Source organism: Amphiura filiformis, chromosome 1, assembly GCF_039555335.1.
Source record: "Amphiura filiformis chromosome 1, Afil_fr2py, whole genome shotgun sequence".
Classification (NCBI taxonomy): domain Eukaryota; kingdom Metazoa; phylum Echinodermata; class Ophiuroidea; order Amphilepidida; family Amphiuridae; genus Amphiura; species Amphiura filiformis.
Window position 1 is genome coordinate 39,508,483 of NC_092628.1, and position 25,428 is coordinate 39,533,910.

The window sequence follows — 25,428 nt, forward strand, 5'->3', positions numbered from 1 at the left end:
CCAATCAATTTGCCCATGACTATCAATGACGTGCAATTCAGCCTCTACACAGCAAACAGAAGTCATAGAACGCCTAAAATATACAAAAACTCTGAAAATACTAAAATTTCACGCTTATTATATTACACATTATCATCGCTTGAATATTTGTTTTGACGTCGTGTCATAAATATTTAAATGAAGGTAAATGTAATTTACTATATTCAGGCTTTCCCCATGTTCCCACGTTCGATTCAGAAGTAAACACTAATAGCTCGCGCCTACCGGCGCGAGCAATGAACACACATGAGCAAATAACTTTTTTCCTGCTTGAGAAAATATAGATACTTCTTCTGTCTACTTTAATCAGCGACCTTCAAAAAATTACATAACTACAGTAAGCATTTTAAAATGAATGACACACAAGCAATTTTATGTGTGATGTGTGTGCATAATTGCATGCATTTGCTGCATCCAGATGCTTCTGGTAAACTCCATGTGGATGCGTTGTTGCGGCCGAACGACAGGAACATAGGCGTTCATTACACTGCGTTAATTCATTTGCAATTCTTACTGTAAAATCAGAGCGCCTCCTTCAAATGTTTGGAAAATGACATGGGAAAGGTGTTGACAACAGGTGCTGGTGATAGCTTAACCAAGACAATGGAAACCCTGTAACCAAAACCAAAAACTTGAAAAGGCCCATTGCATACCAACCTTGAAAACGGCCCATTGCATGCCAACCCTAAACTGAACATCCCTGATCTACAGGGTATCATATGAACAACATAACAAGTACTGACTAACCTAAAAATAAGATTATCATCATTTGGATTCCCCCTCTTCCTCCCCATCTTCATTACCACCTGTTTTTCTTTGCCTCAATGTTGTTTCCTCCTCTTCCTTTCCTTCAGCTTTATCAACGACTTCTTCCTTCTGCTCAGGTTCATCTGCCTTTTTATCTTCTTTCTCTTCTTCACTTTCGTTGATGTCTGTTGGTGGGGTTGCTTGCTGCTCTTCCGGTAATCTCGATCTCTCGTAGCCTTTTGGTGGTTTTTGAGGACAGCAGCAGTCCGTCAAGAAGACAAGTATCTATTTAATGTAATAAAACAGAAAATTGTTTATGTTTAATTTCAAGCAAAAAAAACACCCAACAGTTTTACAGGCCTGCCCAACCCACATTTTACGTTTTGGGAGAATTCTTTTTTACACATTTTGCGAAAATAATGTAAAATCAGCAGTTTTTTGACCAAAATTGATTGATTTTGACTGAAATATTTTGGAAAAAATAGAACACATTTTCAAAATATCAAATAGCCTTAAGGTCATTTTAAGTCAATATCAGTTTGCATGTCTGTTTGTAAGTAGTAGAAATATAAAGAAAAACAAAGAGGATTCTTTTGACATTTTAATTTTAAAGCACGTCATACAAACACTATTAGGTTTCTTGTGCAAAAAACAGGATGTTTATTGGAAAGAGTTCTTGACAAGCATAGCAAATCTTATCTATGTTATAGACACCCATTTTGGCTTCATTATGAGTCTTGCCAGACTTGCATGTAGCCACTAAAATGGATAAATATTAAGGGACTGCCTTTTGAGGGGAGCAAGAGCAATCACTCTCTACTGCTCTCCTTCAATCTAATATTGAGTGCTTTTTAGCTCTCCTTAGTTGATCATTCTCTCCTTGTAAACTTTCTATTGTAAATAGTCTAAACAGCTCTCCTTGGAGGCTCCAGAAGAGCTATTTAATGCATATATTTCTATTTGCAGGTCTGTAGCCAGGATTTTTTTGTGGGGATGGACAGGGGGAAGGGTGCGGATTTTCCAAATGCACATCTTTTCAAAAGAAATCTTTATTCTGGCCAAAAGCAGACCTTCACCCCCTCTGCAATTAATTTTTTTGAGCCTATAATATTTAGACAAATTTCGAGAAAGTTCACGGTTTGGGGTATTTGTCATTTTGGCCCAGCTTTGTTATTTTTTACAAACAAAGCAGACCGTTTGCCAATTTATAGGATGCGAATGCATGCTACGGGCCTGTCTGTTTGCTTTTCAATTATTAGGTTATTGGGTAATTGAAAATAAAACTAAATGAGGACTCAAACCATTATAGCATAGCCAACATAAAAATGATATAACAGTTCTCTACAAGGTTCCTTCACATTTGTCCATGCGCTCCCCCAAAAAGAACCATGTCTGAGTAGGGTCGTATGATGCTATGCAGCTTATTCAACAAATGTGACTAGATTTCACACAGCAAAATTCCTTCAGCCAATCAGGATCCAGCTTTTTATGCAGTATTATATGTACTAACTAGCAAAAAAGTGTAAAGCAACTCTGATCAAGGGTGCAAGTACACATGTAGCACTGCATGGTTCTCGTTTCATGTCCTGCAACGATAAAATACACCCTACCGGAATTCACTCGGTCGGACATCCGGGAACATTGTCCCCTTTGCACAAGCGCGCGCATAGCATAGCAACCTCGAGAAAGGGGAACTGCACATGCGCACACTGGTCTTACAAGGCTATTTCCCCTTTGTGACGTCAGCCCGACCAAGAGAATGGATTTCCATATCATCAAAACATTTTCCTGAAAGCTCTACCCTGAAATATCTTGGTCTTAGCATGGGACATAGGATGTAATGTGACATTTAATAACATAATTAATGGGCAATACTAAAAACAACAACAGAGTAACAGACCATTGCAAAGCTTAATTATTATGGTTTCCTACATATACCACACACAGTGCTATAATTTCAAAAAGTTCATACGTATGATGATTCCCTAATTATTTGACCAATTAATAGTAATATATATTTATTATCGAACATAGTACAAACTGTTACTGAACTATGTCGGGGAAGCCGTGTACAGTATCTATAATCACAAATATCATGCAAAAAGGTCAATACTCTTTCCAGGGCATGAATCGCAAATGGGAAAATTCAGATATCAATTAGCGAAATTAGAGATTCATGTAAAATGATTTAGTTTGTCTTTAATACACCGGTTTTGGCTTAACCACTGGCAGCCTATGTTATTGTTAGCACATCTACATGTATGATGCTAACAAAGGTGTCAAAATCTTAATTTTGATGATTTTTACAATCCTCCAGATGAGTAAATCACTGAATATGCCTTTATTTGAATCTTTTAAATTTTTAAATTCACATTTTCTACATTTTTTTTTAAACACAAAGATGGCTTTGAACCCATCCTATCATATCCAACCCCTTGTCAAGTTGCTAACTAAGTAACTAGTCTTTGATTTCATTGGAGTCTATAATTTTGTGCTATAACACATTTTTAAACAGTTGTCATTTTCCCTTTAATTTCATTGGTTTTCCCATTAGCCTTTTCGAGATACGGCGGACACAATAGGATGGCGCTGCATGAAGTGGGTAAGGGCTTTTGAAAATTACCAATATTGAATACTGCCCTCCTATAGTGTGCGCCATACTACGCCTGTACATGAACAAAAATTACACAAAGGATAACTTCGATACTCTACTCTAAACACATGTCAGTAATCAAGCAGTTGTCCAACTGACACAACAGTAAAATGCACTGACACGGAACAGCTTCCGGGACCACATTCACAGGCGAATAATTGGAACCCAACAAAAGAAATCTGTTGGGATGTGAATTTTGGTCCAGAAAGGTGTTCCATGTCAGTGCATTTTGCTGTTGTGTCAGTTGGACAATTGCTTGGTTACTGACATGTGTTTAGAGTAGAGTATTGAAGTAATCCTGTGTGCAATTTTTGTTCATTTTTATGGAGAGGATTTTAAGATATGACCTTGTTAAAATTATAAGTTTCTTTTTGAGGCCAGTTTACGATGAGGTAGCTGGTTTGCATTGTCTTCAAATGTGTGCATGTGTGCATATGGCAGCGCTTTGAGCAAATGCTCGCGAACTGAAGTTGCCCCCAACAAAATGCGTATGATGTCATGGTCTCCCCAAGGTGACAAATACTTAAAACCTAGTATCAGTTAAAATCTCGGAATCCTTGTTTTAAATTTCATGGGTATAGTATAGGTTATTCTCTGAATTTTCTTCACATTTACTTCATTTAATTGTTCTACTTAAGGGCTGGGGTATGAACGTTTGGACAGTGTTTATTGTGGGACATTAGAGCACATCAGACATAATAATAACAATAATAAAGAAACATTTATGAAGCGCTTAAAACATAAGTCGCTAAGCGCTTTACAAAGCATGCCCTAATTACAAAATTATACAATAAATTACAAGTACATTAAACAAGATATACCAGTAGCGAATTACAAAGCATATATAGGCCCTTAATACAAAATTAGATATCAAAATAACATAAACTACAGAAAGCATCAAACATGATATAGCGATATACACAGCATAGGCCCTAAATACAAAATTACATATCAAATAACATCAAAACTACAGCAAGCATGATAAGCACACCAAAACCATATAAAGCAGATAATATTGAAACAAAATTATAGCAATATTAAAAACAGGCAACGGAAAATAGTCGTAGCAGAATTCAATCAATATGATCATAAAAATCAATGTACATTAACGTATGCAACAAAGTTAAAAGAAAACCGCCGGGGTTTTCGATAAAAAGCAGGAGAAACGTCCGTGGGCCCGTCACACGTAGTACCCGGTTTCCACATTGCACGCTAATATTAAAATGACAACGCGATAAAGTAAGGGGACACGGTGGCTCAGTGGTTACGGCCTTGGACTCATAATCTGAGAGCTTGCTCGACGTGCGTGGGTTCGAGTCCCCGTCACGCCACCGTGTTATGCCCTTGGGCAAGGCGCTTTGCCTCGCTTGCCTCACCCCACCCAGGTGCAATGGGAAGCTGTTAGGGGTAAACACAGTCGTTGTACTGATGAACCCTGCGCCATTTGTAGGCTGCAAACGTGGTTCCGACATATTCTAATGACAGCGGAATAAATGTAAAGCGCTTAGAGGCTGTTTACGGCATAAAGCGCTATATAAATGTCTACAATATCGAATTGCATTTTGAATACGAAGAATGTCATTCTGATATCAAATAATTTTGATTTTTGAAATTCGCAATTTAATACACATTTTATGGCAAATCATTAAAATTGATATTTTTGATATTTAACAGTACTTGAAGTAAACTTTATAAATCTGATGATTTATACTTAAAGTGTATGTAGGTGGAATAAAGTCGACGATCAATTAAAAATTCTGACCTTTTCAGATTGAAGATATGGATTTTTTTTCCCAAAACGCCAAAAAAAATTAGGTCTTTTTTGGAAAAAAATCCATATCTTCAATATGAAAGGTCAAAATTTTCAATTGACCGTAGGCTTTTCCTCCCTGCTACATACACTTTAAGAATATGTCATTAGATTTATATAATTTACTTTGAGGACTGTTATATATCAAAAATTTGAAAAATATCAAATTTTTATAATTTGTCATAAAATTTGTATTATATTGTGATTTTCAAAAATGAAAATTATTTGATATCAGAAAGACATGCTTCAGATTCAGAATGCAATTCGATAGGTCTGAGGTGCTCTCATGTCCCACAAAAAATACTGTCGAAACACAATAAACGCTCATTTTAGATCCCTTAAGTATAGAAATTACAGATTCATATTAAATGTCTCATTTTGTCATTACTACATGGCTTTCAGCTTAACCACCAGCAGGCTAGCTACCATATGTTAGCACATCTATGACACTAACAAAGGTGCCAAAATCTGAATTTTTATGATTTTTATGATCCTCCGGATGAGCAAATCACTGTACGGGTCTTTAATTACTATCAGTCAATTATTTGTTTTGAATATATGTGAATATCAAGGAAATGTTACAAGAAACACATTTCTATCTAAGAGGAAAATGCAAATTGCACTGAAGTGGGAAGACAATGCATGGAAAGCATAGTTTTCCCCCAGCTCTAGTCATATCTGCATAACCCATAGTGATTCTTGTATGCTGCCCTCTATGAGCTTCACCTTATGTCCCAATGGTTGCTAGGATACAGATTTGACAGAAATACACCAAGAAAGTGTTAAGAAAGACATCTTTTTGCAGGATGGGTATCTGCTGCCATCTAGAGTTTTGAGATTTTTAAACTGGGAATTTTGGTAGTGGGTGGAAGTGCATAAATAGGATTTTCAAGATCGGTCCAGTAACCTCTTTTAATTTCAGTGATTGTTTCAGCTCATCTCCATGATTAATTCTCATATTTTTGTCTTTGTCATTAGTAGAAACAACTTCAGGCATTGGGAGAATTTAAAACACATTAGGGTAGAGACTGAAATTCTCTGTTTTGTAAATTTTAAATTCTGTGGGTTTTTTTTTCTTTCTAAAAAATAACCATAAAAAATGTACCAACTCTAGGGAAAAAAACCCACTGAATCCAACGTAGCATGATTCCTTAGACTAATAAATACACAGATTGGAATTTTCCATGCCTGCGCCCCCTCAGCATACTCTAATTCAGCAGATGCCGGTACAGCGTTCAAACCTGGCGACATCGCTCATCTTACGCGCAAAGTTTCTTTTGTGTACGCTCACGCAAATGCGCTTTTTATGAGTTTGCACACACAACTTTTTGTTGATCCCCATAGGCAACATGCGATGATTCCGCAGTATGTGTGATTCACATGTTGACATCATGATATCAGCGAATTAACCTAAAAACAGTCATGAAACTGCAAATATATGACCCTACAAGCAAGCAATGATAAATCTGAAGTAACTTTCAGTGAAATATTTAATCAGTGAATGTACATTGTAAATTAGACTCGAATCCCGTTGTTGCAAAAGTCTATTTTCCATGTTCTACTTGGAATTCTGTGAAATTTCTCTGTTTTAGGATACAATGGTTTGTGCATTCTGTTGAATGTACAGTGCAAATTAGACCCGAATAAGCCGCCTGTTGCAAAAGTCTATTTTCCATTTTCTACTTGTAATTCTGCTCCAAATTAGGGTTAGTATACAATCTTCCACACAGAGGTGTAGATTTCAAATGGAGTCCCCCATTCTGGTATGCCCCATTTGAAATTCACACTCCCTGTGCAGGAGCTTAAGGTCATATCTTCCACATGGGGTGTATGGGTTTCAACTGGAATAGACCAATGTATATTATGACATTTTTTTGTATGTGTAGTGTGTTTCTGTTTAACCCAGTCCACATTGCAGCAATGGAAGGAGAAATGTGTCTAAAACAAGAACATCAGTAGACACATATACTAGCTTGTAATACTCTGTACTATACTTAGGGATTCAATCATGTTTCACCATTGTTCATCATCGTTTAACAATGATGCATCCACATCGTCTGCGTGGTTGACTTCGCGAGGGCAGCTAAACCACGCAGACGTGCCAGATGCGAGTTATCGAACGGTGATGAATAACAATGAAACATGATTGAATCCTTTTGACAACAAAAACAAGCTGAAGATCGTATAATTCAAAGGATTATTTCATGAGGAATGTCAGATAATCATTGCCACTCAGCCTTACAAAAAGATCGATGATTTCAGCAATAAAACGGCAATGTTTAGCAGCTACCTCCAAACAAATTCAACTTGTAAGTGTGTATACGCCACCGAAGTCAATTAATATCGATGGTATGAGCACACAGGTTCCATGCATGACAAATTTACATGCTCACACGTAATGCATATTCATGCTTGCGTTCGCGTATACACCACTGTACAAGTGTGGATTCATCACAGATTAACAACGGTTGACTCCTGTACAAAGGTATACGAAGAGTTGTTGAATGCATCATATATTGAGGCAGAATAAGCCAGGAAGCCACTCTGAATGACCATGGGTTTAACCTCTCAACTAAATATGGGTGAATGTCTACATGATTGAGGAGCTGATGGATTCTAATTCTATGTAATACATATAAAATTGATACTACACAAATTCTGGCAACAAAACACATTGCTACGCACAACACTACTTGACTCTACAAAAGGTACACTTCTTGCTACATACATGTAGTTACACTCAGTTACACAAACAAATAAACAGGTGTTAGCAAATGGTCATCATACTCAGGGCTGGATTTACCTTTCTGGGGGCCAGGCTAACATTTGGAGGCCCCTAAACTCACATTGAGGAAGGCATTTGCAACTCAAGCAGCCAAGTAATATAAGATCGACAGTGGCGGTGGAAGCATTAAAATTTTATAGCAGGAGACATGCTAGATTCAAAGTGGATCATACATGTACTTCTACAAATATTTTGTCCCGATTTTATTAGGATTTTGCGTGTGAAAAAAATGTCGATTTCAGACTACTTCAGCCGAAAATGAAGGTGAATTTTGCTCATGGGAGGCAAGTGCGCATGCAAAATATCATAATATTACCTTAATTTGGCCCCAAAATTGTGTTTTTCGGGAAAAAAAGGAAGATGTACATGACATTATGTAAAAATTTCTGTGTGCAGGCAATTTTGGGGACCCCCAAATTTATGATCCACTTTGAATCTAGCATGTTTCTATACAGAATAATAGCTGGAACCATAGATGTTGGAAGTGTGTGGGGGGGGGGGAGACATCCCCACACTAAATTTTACCATGGGGTGATGCCCCCTTAAAAATCCTTTTCTTAACAAGAAAAACACTGTGTTATGGGCATAAATAGGGTAAAATTGTACAATTTTGCACGCTTCGCCTATACGGTAGTTGATCAAATAGCAAAATGCACATTCATTTGGGGCTAAAATAGTCTGAAATTGAAACTTTGCGCACGCTTCATGCAAAAATGTCGTACAGGCACAAAAAATGCTTGTTCCTCTTAAATTTTAATGCTTCCACCGCCACTTCTTGGAAAAAACAGACAGCTCACTGACACATCATAGCATACATGTACTCTGACTGGATTTGTACAAAAGAGACCTCATACAATTATAATTGCTCATACATTTATGTTTTACATACATATGTACAAGTTTGTTTCAAATACTACACTACACTTTATGACCTCGATGAACTAAATGAAAACGAAGGAAGGGAAAGACATAGAGGATACAAGTTTTGAATATTTAACAACAACATATCATTGTGTGAAAGAAAGTAGATCCAAAATGCAATAGCTACACCATATCAAAAATTCAATCAGAGAGAAAGAACATATCTTTGCTTTGCTGTATATAAATGAATTTGTTAATCATTTCTTTTTAGGCTTTAAGATCTCGCTGAATAAGGACTTGTAGTCAATTGATGCAGTATAATCTACTCATTCATACAACATAACAATTTGTTATGAGGAACCAGCCATGACTAGATCATTTTCACCCTGAAGTGGCAGTGGTGTCAGTGCACATTTCTTTGGGCGCAGCATCAAATCACTAGAGTTCACTCAAAGTGCAAGCATACACACATAGATGCATGTGCGAAACGGTTGCCTCAATGCGTTGACATCACTGCCAAATCTAAGGCCAAAAGTGGTATATATTTATTGCTAGTTATATCATATGTAGGCTGGAAGTAATAAAAGGCAGCTATTGACTTGGACCATCTGTCTCCCACACAATAATATATAGCTGCCATCTACATAACCTTTTGGATAAGATCGAAGTGGAACTCAAAAGTGTCAAGAATACTCTAGATCAAGTACACATTTTATCAGGCAAATCATGTCCTGATTCGAGTCTGGACAGTCGGGATACATATGGACTCATTCAGGGGTTGCGTCAGATCACTTTAAAGATGAGTCAGATCATTGTGAAAATGAATTATGAATTGAGTCACTTTATTGATGGGTTGAGGGTTGAGTCACAAGTTGATCAATCAATCAAGGGCTAAGTTTGAGTTTAAAAATCAATTAAGGGCCAAATTTGATTTGAGTCAAGCCACATCGAGTCTAGTCTGTATACTTTTCTTGAGTCAGTAATTTAGATTTTGTTTTTTACTGTATCTCTAAATGTAATGATGAGAATTTGTAAAAGTATACATTTTCAGAAAGGAAATGATGCAAGGAATCTAACTTGCATAACAAATTCCTGCAAAATCTCAAAATTTATTTTATTTTACTGACCCGAGGAACTTATACAGACTAAAGTGTCTTTGTTTAAGTTGGATCTACTTTCAGAGCTGATGCAAAAACAAAGGCGTGCTTCACCACAACAAAAATTCATCTGAAACTTGAAACTGTTTTGATTAAAATGTTATTCTGTTTCTTGTTTAGTTCTTGCTCTAATGATGCACAATCTCATTAAAGTTGACATCAACATAGTCATCAAGTTCATGAATCAAGTGAAGTGATGCACACTTTCTGTTCAATCAAGTACAGAAAGCTGCAAACTTGTATCTATTGGTGCAATATATGCAAAGCCCGACATTAAATTCCATATTGATCCGACACCATACCAGTTATGTAGACAGCAACTAAATAAATTACATACCAGTCCCAGAAAAAGTCCAAAAGCTACCGTAAAGATAGCCAAGAACCCATACGTGACCCATATAGGAAACCCATACTTCTCCGTCATGATGTTATGAAAGACCTGCGAAGACACAAAAACCATTGGTTGTGTGTAAGAGAAAACACCAGTGCATATTGGAAAGAAAGCTTACCATTCCAAGGGTTAGACCCATGATTACAGTAGCCACGGCTACTGAAACCGTATAATGCTCCACCAGGGGAACCCGTATTCTTCCGTCATAATGGTGTGAAATATCTGTAGAGAGAGAGCATTTATTTCGGTCCAAGTGTTATTGGAACTGATGGGAGTACGGTACTTTACGATTATTTATAAAATGTATGCATGTTATATGCATACACATACAAGCACAACACCTGGGTAGATCCTATTTAATATATAAACACCTCAAAAGAAATAAGTCCCCCTTTAAGTCACCCACTTTGTGACTTTTGAAAGGGGCGGTTTTTGCCTTCAATTTAGGCTCATTCAGCCCTGAAGTCATGGAAATCTCTCATTTTCACACAGCACTTAGTAAACAGTCATATAATTATTTCAAAGTTAGTTTTGTTGGTACAAAATGAAACCTTACGATGTTATGACGACATGTTCAGAGGGGGACTTATTTCTTTTGAGGTGTTTATAAAAGATAAGGAACTTCAGCGAGAACCAATGAAATTGACCCAAAGATTTCCGAATTCCTCCATGTTTGTGTGTTGCTCATGGAGGGCAAATAGTGTATCTCCAGAACATGTCACTATGTATCTGGCAAACTTTAATGTGCAACATGTACTATAAATGTACACTAAGTACAGAGCGCCAAACCTTTGTAACACTCAAGCTTAATTAGAAACACAGCTTATCTGTCAATTCCAGGCTCTATTTGCCCTCTATACTAGCAACAAACCAAAATATACCATAGGGTTTCATATGGGTCAATACTCAATTTCGAGTTGATACTCTTTGGGTATTTTTCTTTACTCATTAGTCAATATCATCGGGGATTGATGTGCCAAAACATCTGAAACAGTTGAAAATTTCTGAAAATTTACTGTCAAAAATCCTGAAATGGTTGAAAATTTAATGTCATGGTTTTACCTATACTTTACAGGATCACTTGACTAACATTTCCTGGAATCAGGACATTTCCAATAGACTTCTACAGATATAATATGGGTAGTCATAAGGAATATGACCTTCCATGGCAGAAATCGCCATGATGGTAGGTTGAATCCACAGCCATGCCACATGTATCTTCCATGACCCGAGTGTTTACTAATGAGGGCAGTTGTCTTTTTTGTTTTTGAATTTTTGTCAGTGTTTGAGTTCAAAACGCACGGTTCTTTCTCAATACGCAAGCTAAAGACTATCATATTCTTTCAACACATATAGTCAAGTGCTAGCCTTGAAATTGGCTTCTTTAGAATAAAAAAATTTTGCTGCCAATATAATAATAATTATCTAATATACTCCAGACTAAATAAGTTGCAAAAAGGCAGTCTGATCAGGCAAGGCTAGGATTTATACATAGCAGCTTGTCAATTATGAGTTTAATGTAATTTAACTTACTACGTGGTTCATGCATTCATTGTAATAAATAATGATAAGTTATGAACAGCTGGTGCATATTTACCAATTAATTTAAACCTACCTTGGATGTTAGAAGTGGAGTAAGGGTGGAGAGAAAATAACTGTTAGTAGATTAGAGTTAAATATTAAAAGCCCCATAATTTTTAGTGCTGGTTAAGATGGTATTTGAGGCATTTTGAATGTGCTCTATGCGTGTTTTAAACAGATTAATTGAGTAGAGCAAAGCACACTGATCAATATGCATTTTGTTTGAAGCAAATCGAACATACAGTTTTCAAAATATATTAATTTATATTTTCTTATATCAATTTATATTTTCTTTGTATCTTATTGTTTTTATCAATAATCAAATTAAGTTAATGAGCTAAAATGACTGGAAAAGCTCATTAGGATATTGCTAATTTTGCTAATATTTTGCTAAAATATTTAGGGTACTTTTATTTTGCATACTTTTGCCTTGAAACTTGGTCAAAGTGTTTGTGATATGTTCTATGTAATATATAGTCTAGCCAGTAGCCAACCTTTAATTTGCGTATTTGCATAATTAATTAGCATTTATGCAATTAGCTCATTAATTATTTAATTATGCCAATTAGAGGCCGGCTAGATAATATGTGACATGATCTGCTCCATGGGGGCCAAAGGAGGCATTTTTGACAATTAAGTTACTATAATTATTACCTTATACAAACAATAGGCTATCATATACTGAAAACCCTAAAGGTCTAGCATACTTTGCTCTAAAGTTCTGAAGCTGTGTGATGTGTATTTTCTTATGTATTTTATTGTTTTTTACTCCATATTTTTGCCTTATCTCAATTTCAAATTTGACGCCTTTGGTCCCTATGGACCAGATCGTATCACATATAATACATTAGTACATATTACAAACACTGTAACCAAGCTTCAAGGCAAATATATGCAAAAATAAAAGTACCCTGAACTTTTATGCATGGATTTTTAGCAAAATATTGGCAAAAAGAGCTTTTTTAGTCACTTTAGCTCATTATCTACATTGATTATTGATAAACAATGATAAGATACAAAGAAAATATAAATTGATGTCTTATGAAAACTGTATGTCTGATTTGCTTCAAATGATAGGCATATTGATTGATCAGTGTACTTTGCCCTGCTCAATTAATCTGTTTACAACATGCTCAGAGCATTTCCAAATTTCAGTACATTTCACTACCTGGAGAGAATTGATCAAAAATTGAATTCTCTCCTGAGGTTCGTATCTGTCAATGAGTTGACCAGATCACAAGGATGTCATTATAGATAGAGGCAGTATATAAAACAAATGGGTCAATGAGTTACATACAAATGACCTTGTGTGGTATTTGGTTCTTAGGAAGTGAGTTTTGCCTGAGGCAATTTGTGGATAAATGTTGATCCCTCACTACAAGAGTTATTACCGTTGATTTGGTTGAAAAAGGATGTGAGACATGATCAAATCTCTCAAAATGTAATGTCCAGAAATATCCTCATATACCACCTTAAAGTCCTTTAACATTTAAGTAAAGTAAACTCATCTTTCCACTTTGGCTTTCAACGTCAATCTACTTTTAAAAATGCAACGCTGTAAACAAATAACGTCTGATAGTATTGAATATCCCAGACACTCAAGATTAAGATATGCTTCATACACTATTCAAGGACTTACCATTAACCAATCATATCCAAAGAAATGTGGGGCACTGGTGAGGATTGTAAGCTGGGATTATGTCTAGAGATTAATCAATTGGTCCATTCCAGGGGTAGGGGCAGCGTTTTGTACTCTCCCAACCCTGTCCTCAAGGGATTGGATGGTAGAAACATTGGGATGGTGGGGGCATGTATGGGGGAATGTATCAGGGAATATACATTTAAAAATGCAAATAGTCCAAAAATTACAAACCCCATCATGTCTCTCCCTGGGATAGGGGTGGGGGGGGGGTGAGAGACTTGAGACTTAAATAGTGCATTAGGCCAAATAAAAAAATAAACATGTTTCATGTCCCCTCCCGCTTCCTTTTTTGAGGTTTCTTCTATTATATTTCTATTTTTTTAAATTCAGTTTTCAAAATATATGTCTAGGAAGTCGAGATGCTTTAATATACAAGAAACACTTTTATAAGGTTTGTGATCATTAGAGGGGGCCTACCTCACAGAACAACAAATAAAAAGAGGCCTTCTCCTTTCCAGGCATTATTGTGTGCTAAAACAGCTCTAATTATGAATATTTACACTGATTTTTCGATAAAGCCCCTCCTCCTCCTTTTGTCAAAAATCCGGACGTGCAACATGTTTTTTATTTTACTTGGCCTTATCTCTTACAGACTTGGTAACAGTCTAATCCTGTGTACAGGAGATCTGATAGTACAAAGCATTCCAGACACTCTTTGGATAAGATTCCAAGACTTGGGTACAGACTACGCAGTTATGATGCATTCCATAGACTTTCTGAGCGTTTGATGTATGAAATGGTCTGCTTGCTTCTGTCACAGTTGTGACAAGTAATATCCAGCTCCTTTCATTTAGACATAATTCTATCATTTGGTTTTTAAATGTGATAAAAGACTACTTACTCTAACTTTCATGGAGACTTTGAAAATAAACGACACAATTCCCATCCTGAAAGAAAAGCAGTTTGATACCATGTTTAGTTGAGTTATGGTTCTGCAGCCTCAGCACACTTTACGATTCACATAATACAGGAGTGGGCATTCGTTTGACCTCACCAAGCCAAAAATATTCATTATCAATACATGCAGGCTGCACATGCAATGGGGGGGGGGGGATGGGTGCTGTACAAAAAGTGATGAGTGAAGACACAGTTTGTAAAATAAAAGAGCAAGTACATAGTAGAAACAAAAGTGTGTTTTTACTTAATACATGTATGTATTATAATTGAGTATGGTTTTGTTCATAGACTTTGTCTATGTCAGAGATGCCAGTGGTCAGTGTCCGAAATAAGGAAAATATGGAGGTTGTCCAGAGGACAACTAAAGCATGAATTCTGCTTGTCCTCAAAATATTTTGGTTGTCCCCAAAATATAAATGTCATGTTTTTGAGTACAAAGAATCCAAATAAGGGTTGTCCAGGGGATAAGTACATAGCTGAATATGGTTGTCCCCAGTGATTTTTGGACAAGAGGACAAGAGGATAAGCACTTATTTCGAACACTGCCAGTGGTTGATGACGACATTTCCTGAAATGGTTGAAAATTTCCTGAAAATTTCCTTTTGTATATATACTTTTGTACATAATAATCTGAGCAAAATTTCCTGAAACCAGGAAATTCCTTAAGTCTGACATCCCTGCTATGTAAAGAAACTAGCTTTAAAAATATTTTTCTTTAATTATGAGAGAGTCTTACAGGTCACACAAAAAAATGACCCAGCTGCACATGACCTAGTCGGTAGGTTGGATGTTACACGATGATTTTCATCAAACCTACCCAGCCCATGGAGAAATATAATTAGAGAGCAAATTACATTTGTCCGGTCAGGAGGTATACTACCTTCCCTTCCATGGTGCACACCCACACATGGTGAAGCATCTGACTTCACCAAGTCTAATGCAATGACCCTACCTCTCTAAAGTTTGTTCAGCTTAGGCCAAAAGAAAAAGATGTTTGCTTGCCCTCAACCGACCGACCCTAAAAAAAGTTTTTTTATAATTAATGTACAAAAGAATACTGACCCTATTTTTGGAAAAAGTTTTTTTTTTTTTTTTCTTCAAATTTTGCATTCTGAAGATGTAAAAAATGTATTTTAGAGCTTGTGTTCAACATTTTAGTTGTTTTGTAATGTTAGTTGATTCAATTTGACACCAAAATTGTCTGATTTTTCATATTTTGAGCCTTGATTAATACAAACAGTAGAGTTTGCTAGTAATTAAAAAAGAAATCCAGAACGACCGTCCCAATTTTTAAAATTCATTCAAGGGCAAGCAAACAATTTTTTTTGGCCTTATATAAGGCAGAAATTATTCGGCTTTTGTTACTGCGTGAGTCAATACAGTCCCAACTCACGCTCGCGTAAATTCACATAAGCGTGCGCTAGTCACGTGTTACACAACGCACAACTAGTGTAAGCACTGCGCCCAACAGCGTGCACGCATTCTATATCAATACACAGTGTTATGAGTCTTATTTTTTCCGCCTTGTATAAGCCAAAAAAACTTTAGTGACATAACTTTACCCGTTCTGGGTCAAATCTACAAAAAATAATAAAAATAAATAAATAAAAGTAAAAAAAAACCAACAGAGACAGAGTTATAATAAAATGTCACGCTAACGGCCTCACATTACGAAACTTCACGACTTACGATATTGAATCTGGCGCCCTCCATGATGCGACTGTCTCCACATCATGGAACTTTCTATCCTCTATGAATGTGATGATATCATTTTCTGTTCTTGGTCCCATGTATCTCCTGAATTCACCATCTATAACACTACAAAATAAGTCATTGCAAATTATTTAGCCAAGAAGCATTAGTGGAAGAAAGGAGCAGAAAAATGTATACTGCGTGTATGCAGTACCACAGTAGCTGAAGGACTATCCCAAGATGCAATGCAATGGATCTGCTTGATCCATACAAGAGATAAGTACTGAGCTGCTTTTTGAGAGCTATGGATAATTTCAATATTTTAGGGGTCATATTTATCACCCATGATTTAGTGAGTCAGCTCGATCAGTCCCTGGTTCCTCATTGAGCTTTTCACACGACAACAAAGATCCTAGGGCACAGGCAGCCCTTATGTTTATTTTAAGATCCTATATGAGACCTTGGATCCCTCAATGACTGGTTACCTGCCTAGATATATATTACAACATTTGCTGTTTGGTGATCAAGCAAATTTACATTGTGTAGGGCAGGCGTCGGCACTGTTTTTTGATGTCGATGTGTCGACATATTTCGTATCTTGACGTTGACAGTGTGTCGACATACATTTGGGTTCCGAAAAAATACCAGGACTTTTTTTTCTTCATGATTTTAGGAATATTTTTAAAATTTAACCTAAAAATATCTAGAAACACCAGTGGCAATTTCAGCAGAATCCAAGATGGCCATCTTCATAGCGAGCATATAGCGATAAAGTGTACAATTTACACTAGAAAACAAGGCAAAATACTGCCATAAGCATGAGGCGGGAAGGTAGAGAAGATGAAAAGTTGGCAAAATAGGTAAAAGATAAGATTTGGCATTGCATTTTGTTGAAAATACATTGGAAATGGCCAATATTTTGAGTGAAAATGAGCTTCCCTGACAAATTTTTCCTGAGCACTATGTCGCCATGGACGAAGTTCTGTCGATATGTTGACATTTATAATTCACTTTGTCGACAGGATTCCGACAGAGGACCTGTCAACGCCGGCCTTAACATTGTGTGATCTAGCTCTATACTGACTGTCTGATCAGAATAGAATAGATACACGGGCAGATTGTGCCAACAGCTTGCCACTCTTATCATCTGCTCTGGAGACCAGGGCATATTTTATGTGCACGTCGAAAAGCAAATTGCTATACCTTTGAAAGCAATGCTACAATTATGGGGTTGTATCATAATGAAACTAGAGCGGTTCTCGACTTGCGCGGTTCTCGACGCAAAGCGTCGGCCGCAATGCCTCCACCTTGACGTGTATCATTTTAACTGGTGCAATTTCACTAGGAACTGGCCATCTCTAGATGACAGTGTAGGTTTTTAGAAAAAGTGTAACAAATGAAAGATCCTTGACCCATTTTGTCTTCATCACAATGGTTTGATTTTGGTACCAGAAGCAAGGAAGTATTTTGATACTATCCGAGTGGAATGTAAGGCCAAAAATGACCTTCCAAAAAATTTAACTTTATATGTTGACTGTACCCACCAAGTTTCATGCCCATACGACAGTGTTAATTTATTTGACCTCAGATGACCCCTGGGTGACCCCGGATGACCCCAAAATGACCGTCCCAAAATTTGACTCCAAATGTTGACTGTACCCACCAAGTTTCATGCCCATATGACAGTTTTAAGTTATTTGACCTCAGATGACCCCTGGGTGACCCCGGATGACCCCAAAATGACCCTCAAAAAAATTTGGTTCTAAATGTTTACAGTACCCACCAAGGTTCATGCCCATACAACGTTTTTTGCTACTTTTGACCTCAGATGACCCCTAGATGACCTTGGGTGACCTTGACCCACTAACCAAACCTACTGGAATTTGAAGACCACCAATGACCATCCCTCCACCAACTTGCATCACTGTACATCTTATCAGTTCCGAGATATTGCACCCGCAAGCTCGGACGGACGGACGGACAGACGGACGGATGGATGGATGGACGGACATCCAGGAAACATAATACCTCCGGTGGAGGCATAAAAAGATACATCAAGTACAAATGTTATAAATATGTTAAAAAACAAATCACTTGAACCCTAAAATGCATGGTCATATAATTTTTTTAAATTTATTCTCTTCTAGAGATCACCAATGAATTCCATGAGATCACTCCTTTGGTGCCACTTACTGGTATATAGATGGTAGCGATGTTATCATAAATCTTCCACTGAGTCCAGCCTCCTCTGTTACATCTACAGCAGCTACGTTGATATCCAGATCAGCGGCCCAATCACCAACAGCGTCCCATGTGGGGCCCAGTGCTTTACATGCTGGACACCAAGGTGCATAACTGTAAAAAAAATCAGAAACCACTCTTCTGGTGAGTATTTATTGGGAGGATTTAAATACTATGGCCGAGATGTTTATTTACCTCTGATTTGTAAGGAAAATTTTGAACTTTTATACCCACGGTATAAACTTCCAAGCAAATGGATGGGAGGAACAAACTAACGTCCCGTACATCCTACTATCACTCACACAAGGAAATCTCTTCACGAATTCACTCACCTTGAGATCTACATCATCAATTGAAACGAACATCTAAGTTTCCAAAAACAACTTTGTCATTCCTCAAAAATACAAGTAACTTCATTAATAAAAAAATGAAATTCTACTATTACCCGTCATTGAAAATTTTGTTCGATTTATGTCAACCGAAAGAACGCATAAGTCGAGTTCAGTTGACCAAAATGGTACCTGCTGCCTCCTGGTCACTTCAGATATGACGTCGGTGGATCGGATTGGTTGTGTGAATGGTTGCCGAGTAAACAGCGATGCGGATATAGTATTCATCACCGGGACTGAGAAATGCGACATATTCGATGTTTGTACCGGGAATTTCAGACACAGAGACCCAGAGATTTCTACAAATTCGTCCAAAGGTAACCAAAGGGTTGGGGATCGCATTTTTAACTATACCACTAAATGTTTCGAATTGAGGTCGGCTAAAAGTTGACAATTTCGGGACTGTAAAATTTTGGTGTAGATGTCACATTTTGAACAGTGAGCGGTAAGTGACCAATTTGGCACTCAGCACAAGTGTACGGCCTTACTCAGAATAATTTTAATCTACTACAACCAACTTGAGAATACAGATCCCTTTTGCGTGACTCGCATGCATGCTCAATTTCTAGGCTAGAGACCATTGCATCCAAAATCTAGTCGGATTCGCTGAAGCATGACACCGTGTAAAGCAATGGAAGTTCAGAAGTAAACGCAGCCGATCACGAGTCTTCACGACAGACAATCGCATCAAAAATATTGCTAAAATTACACTTCAGCAAAATATTTTGAGAAAATGATGTCAAATTTTCTATTCTATATTTGTTTGGTAAAAATGTCTTTTGCCAATAGTAGGCATATGTTTAAAGTTGTAATTTTGTGTTTTTGATCGCAAAGATCGGATATTTTCGTTCCCAATTCGAATTCTGAACCCTTCGCAAGGGTGCCGAAACTGTCGATTTCGGCAGAACTTTGACGATAATTTTGCCTTTTTGGACACTAAAATGCATTCGATCCTTAATTTTGTTTCAACCGAGTCTTAAATTAGCAAGCACAATAAGGTTGGTACCACTTTTATATACATTGATGAAATTTTAAAGATTTTTTTTCAAGTTTCTAACCGGCGCAAATCGTTAAGTGTGTATTTCCCATTGACATCCAAAATGGAGTAAGCCAGTCCTTAATATACGTAGGTACGGCGTATATGGCTCAAAATATGCTAAGGTGTCATATTATAGCCATATATTTTGACATCTTTTTTTAAAAATAATAATTATAGAAATGGAATATTTGCTAGTTTAGTGGCAAGTTTAGGTAGTAAAGACATAGCATACACAATTTAAGTAAAATCCTTTCACTCTAAATAATAAAAAAATAAAAATAGCTGTAAAAATGCCTATTTTTACACTTTTATTTGTAACATGCCAAGAGACGCCTTTTTTCAACAGCTTTTAATTTTTTTTATGGATCCTTATAGAAATTCATGTGACCTATTTCCCAAAATGGTGCAGTAAACCAATCAAAAAAACAGAAAGAGGCATTATGAATTATAAGTTAACAGATCAAAAAAAGGATTTAAAAGTTTGCCTTGAGTATGTAACTATTGTCTGTCAAACTTTTGATTGATTTTGAAGTCCCTCAGTTTTTTATAAACAAAGACTTGAAGCATAAACTAAAGGGTAAATCTATTGTAAATAACTTCATTTCTCCATATTATAATCAATTTGTAAGTGGCTGCCATCTTTTTTGAACATATAACAATTTTAAATTTTTTTTTGAAATGTCTGTCAAATAGTAACATACGCAAGACGGTGCTGTAATTCCTGCTAAACTAGGGTGATACAGCTAATTATGCTACATGACATAGCATTTAGCTCCACCAAGCTTTGTGGCACTATCACTTTGTGAGGAGAAGCTTTTTTGATGACACAATCCATTGTTAAGTGTTGTCTGTCAAACATTTGTATGCATAAGTAACATACGCTAGATTTGTATGTGTCTGTCAAAAAGTAACATACGCAATACGTTTAAAAAAATTAAAAATCACTTGATGTTCACATTATGATGATAGTTTAGAGTTTATAAAAGTGTTTTAAAACATGTGATTTATAAACTGCATGTGATCTTTATTCAATTTCCCATCTTGAACTACTGTTTTTGCCAAATTATTATTCTGTATGTTACATTTGACAGACATCTTATGTATGTTATGGCTTGACAGACACACATATTTTATTTATAACAATTTATCCTCCTGATTGTAATATTTGGACACATTTTTTTCCACAATCAGTTGCTGTAGGTCCTACACCTAAATAACCACAAAATACCTTATGTAATACTTTATAAATTTTTATTTGATTGCAGAAAATCATCAAAATTGTGTCTGTCAAATATAACGTACGTAAAGGGCTAGAAAATTAAATTTGTGAAGTAAATGGTCTATAACTTATCTTTCTTTTAGTGTATTATGAACGATATATGTGCATACTATAATTTAAACCTGGTTGGAGACCAAAAGAAAAGAGCTGGAAAAATAATTGTGTGTTACACTTTTATGACACCTTAGCTTATTTTGAGCCATATAGGACTGGCAAGCGAGTCTATTATATTTATTTGGAAACAGGACGGTTCGCACCCTTTCAATTTCGGACCCGTGCACTTTCGCCCCCTTTCAATTTCGCACCCGTGCACTTTCGCCCCTTTTTAAACCGCTGGTAATGTGCTGCTGTTGATTGATGATGCACGATCGATCGCTTCAACTCCCGGCGGTACAGTGGGGTGTTGTATGTGTATAGTATTGGTTGACTTTTGAGTGTTGATTGTCTGTGTTTGCAGTACCGGTACTGGGTCCAGCGTGTACAAAAGCAAATAGTATGTTGATGGACTCTCCGGTTCGATTGAATTTAATAGGCCTATATTATTACGATATATTAAATGTGCTTCGACTAAAGATTGGTATTCATTATGTTTTTGATTTGTTATTTTGTTTTACTTAGGCCTATTTTATTTTATTTCATTTCTATTTTATTTTATTTTAAGCCTATTAATTATTTTTATTATATTATTATTATTATTATTATTATTATTATTATTATTATTATTATTATTATTATATTAATTATTATTATATTATTGTTATTAGAATTATGTTACCTTATTAGTACTTTATAATAGGCTATATAATTTAGTATTCAAGTATTTATGGCCTATAAAGTATAAAATTTATAGGGCCTAATATTGATATGGCCAAAAATATGATGGCTTATAATTTATAATTTTATCCCATCTTTATGTTGCCGAATTGATCTTCTTTGACATGACACTAATGGAAAAAAAATATTTAGCAAATTTCTCAAAGACACATGCGCACAAGCAACACAAATGCCTGCCGCCGCTTTGCGATAATGCTGTACCGACTTTCACCACCTTTCTTCACCATGAGTATTAGCTGCCACTAGTACGCCGAAAGCGCCGGGCGTGACATGGGTTCAATCAATGCAATGGTAGCCTCACGGTGACTAGGCAGTAGCACGCATATATTCGTCCCAGAACACACCCGCATCGGATCGATTGCTTGACAAGTCTCCGGGCCACGCGGCAGCGTGATTGTATAAAGTGTGACTCCTTCAACCCATTATGTAATGAATGACTTACGCGAAAGCGCCCGGGTATGGTGTGGGTCCAATCAATGGTAGGGTACCGTAAACAGACACGCAAAAGTGCCATATGCCTCTTGACGTACGATCGTAAAATATTATTAATCAGGAAAGTTTTCTGTTCGTTTTAATGAGAAATGTAAATAAGGAACCAAATGTTTTAACTTTTATGTCTTTTAATGAATGATGTATTTTGTCTGTGTTCTTAATTAATTTAATATATATTTCTACAAGTGTTACGTAAATTGTATAAAACAAAGAAATGTAAATACTTTTAATGAATTTTGATATATTTGATGTATGATTTTTTGATGTTTATGCATTTTGATGTTTAAAAAAATTCTTACATATATAGGGCCTATGTATAATTCTACAAATTGTTATGTATATTGTTTTTATGACACAGAGCCCCTGTAATAGCAGATTTATCTGAAAGGTAGCCCTGTATAAATATGGTTTTAATAAATAACATAAAGTAAATAAACAAATTTGTGGAAAAAATGCTATCCAATTCTGCATTGTAAATGATTGACATTTATGTGTTCATGGTTCATTTTGTTTACTGGCCTGTCAATCACGGACTCATTATGACGATGCTTTATTAACACCACGGCACATCTTATATCTTAATCTGCTAAATATGCCGACAATTTTAAGGCGGGATGTTTGAACTCGAAGATGTCAATAATGTAATATAGCATCTATTTCTTAGATAATAAAGATCGTGTAAAGGAGATGAATTTCTTTCTTTATTTTTCTTTTCTTTTTCCTTTTTTTTTCGCTTTTTATAGTGCCTTTTTTCTTCTTTTTTTTTTTAATCAAGAAAGCTGCTTTGTCTTTTTGAACCCTGTTTTGTTTTTGGATGTTGCTGCACATAATAAACAGTTTTAAACAATCAATTTATTTCTATCAATTAGATTTGTTCAGTTCATCTTAATTTCTTTGGATTTCGTTTTTTCTTTCCCTTTCTTTCTTTATTTCCTTTCTTTCTTTTTTCGTTTGCATGATCAGGCTATAGGGGTCCGACGCATAAATGACATCTATCTTAAAGGAGTATTTCGTGAGCCTAGTATCATCTTTTTATGACATTTTTAGTAGACATGGTAGATATGCTTGAAAAAATCTTATTTCCAAAATTTCAGTTGATTCCGATTTTGCATTATGCGAGTTATGCATGACTATGTGTATTACACTGCTCCATAGGCCACTGTTGTAATTTCGTTCTGGTACACCAGAACGTAATTCAAAATTGACGATATTTTTGCTGGACGAATTAAATCTGCAAGAATTATTTTTTGGACATAAACATTATGTAGCCAGAGGTTTCCAGTGGTATAAAAATCTCAATTTTTTTGAGTATAGTGAGGGATAATAATAATAATAATAATAATAATAATAATAATAATAATAATAATAATAATAATAATAATAACTTTATTTATACACGGTAAAACATGTTCAATACAATATTGATCTTCCACATGTTCGTGTGGATATTAAAACATTACTAAAATATAAAATATAAAAAGTTTGTTAAAAGATAATTATAATGCAAAAATGTACATAGACTAATACAATATTTCACTAAGAGACAAAAATTTATAACAAATGAATATGATAAAAATAATCTGCATTCATCCTCATTGTTATTCTTCTTCTTATTATTATTATCATATTATTATCATTATATTATATTTTATTTCACTTCATCATTATATTATATTATTAAATAAACTTTGTTTATATTATTAACATTGTTATTATTATTATTATTATTATCATATTATTATTATTATCATCATATTATATTATTAAATTAACTTTGTTTATATGTTTTGTGTTACTCCCCATTGGATGTTGTGTCATACTTTCATTGTTTTTAATTTTATCCATTGCTTGTTGACACTTGTATCCTTTTGGATCCATCCTTTGGTCGTCAGTTGGAACAAATTTTCACTGTTTTTATACATATTATAATTAATAATTAAATATAAATTTATTATTATTATTGCTATTTATTATTATTACTATTTTTATCATTGAATTCTAATTATTTCATTATTTTGGGTAAGCCTGCTGCTAAAATATCTGGCCTGTAATATATACTAAGAAAAAAAAATCGTTCCTCTATTTTGTTATAAAATATCCTTCTTTCCTTCCTTCCCGGGTTTATCATGACTATGCCCGACGGCCCCAGCAGTCCAGCACTATAAACATACTACGCCGCACAGCCGGGAGTTCAAGCAATCGATCGTGCATCAATCAACAGCAGCACAATACCCGCGGTATAAAAAGGGGGCGAAAGTGCACGGGTGCGAAATAGAAAGGGGCGAAAGTGCACGGGTCCGAAATTGAAAGGGTGCGAACCGTCCAGCATTCATTTATTTTACCATGATTACCGGTATCTGTGTACTACCGGTAATTAACTTTTGTACTGGCAGTGATTGGCCAAAATTTTTACGTCCAGAAGGATTTCAGTGGGCAGCTTCCAATTGAGAGACAATTGACAAACTTTTCCTTTCCCTTGATTTTGTTGATAGATGTGTTCACATCAAGAATTTAATTTTAAGCTTACTTACAATTCAACAAGCCATTCGCCTTCAAGAACTTGCTGCCAATTTTCGTCAGTTATTTTGGTGACCCCTTTCTGTCCTCCGCTAACTTCACTAACTATACATATAACTAGTGCAAACGCGAAAAATGATAGCTCTTTTAGCCTAAATAGAGCCATTTTCGTTATATTTCTATGACCGCTGTCTTTATCACCGCGCCGTACAACCTGTTCCGTTTGCAAACCCGTTGAATTTGGTTCCTGACTTCCTATTTTGCAAAACGGATCGACTTGAAGGAAAAGTAAGGTTTCTATAATGAAAACGAATCCTAACTT

General features: G+C 35.8%; 1 protein-coding gene across 1 annotated transcript; it reads right to left on the reverse strand.

Moving 5' to 3' along the window:
- Positions 1–261: 261 nt before the first annotated feature.
- Positions 262–25,428, reverse strand: LOC140166196 (thioredoxin-related transmembrane protein 1-like). Its single transcript, XM_072189605.1, has 6 exons — positions 25,121–25,428; positions 18,509–18,670; positions 16,313–16,441; positions 14,568–14,613; positions 10,390–10,491; positions 262–1,071 (listed from the first exon to the last, which is right to left on the reverse strand). The coding sequence occupies exons 1-6, from the start codon at positions 25,270–25,272 to the stop codon at positions 805–807; spliced, it is 858 nt and encodes a 285-aa protein (XP_072045706.1). The 5' UTR covers positions 25,273–25,428; the 3' UTR covers positions 262–804.

Excerpts from the sequence above, each read along its gene's own strand:
- LOC140166196 (XM_072189605.1), bottom strand. The coding sequence starts at position 25,272 with ATGGCTCTATTTAGGCTAAAAGAGCTATCATTTTTCGCGTTTGCACTA. Across the intron at positions 14,614-16,312 it reads AGGGCGCCAGATTCAATATC|GATGGGAATTGTGTCGTTTA; the intron begins GTAAGTCGTGAA and ends CTTTTCTTTCAG. Across the intron at positions 10,492-14,567 it reads AAGTCTCCATGAAAGTTAGA|GTCTTTCATAACATCATGAC; the intron begins GTAAGTAGTCTT and ends GTGTCTTCGCAG.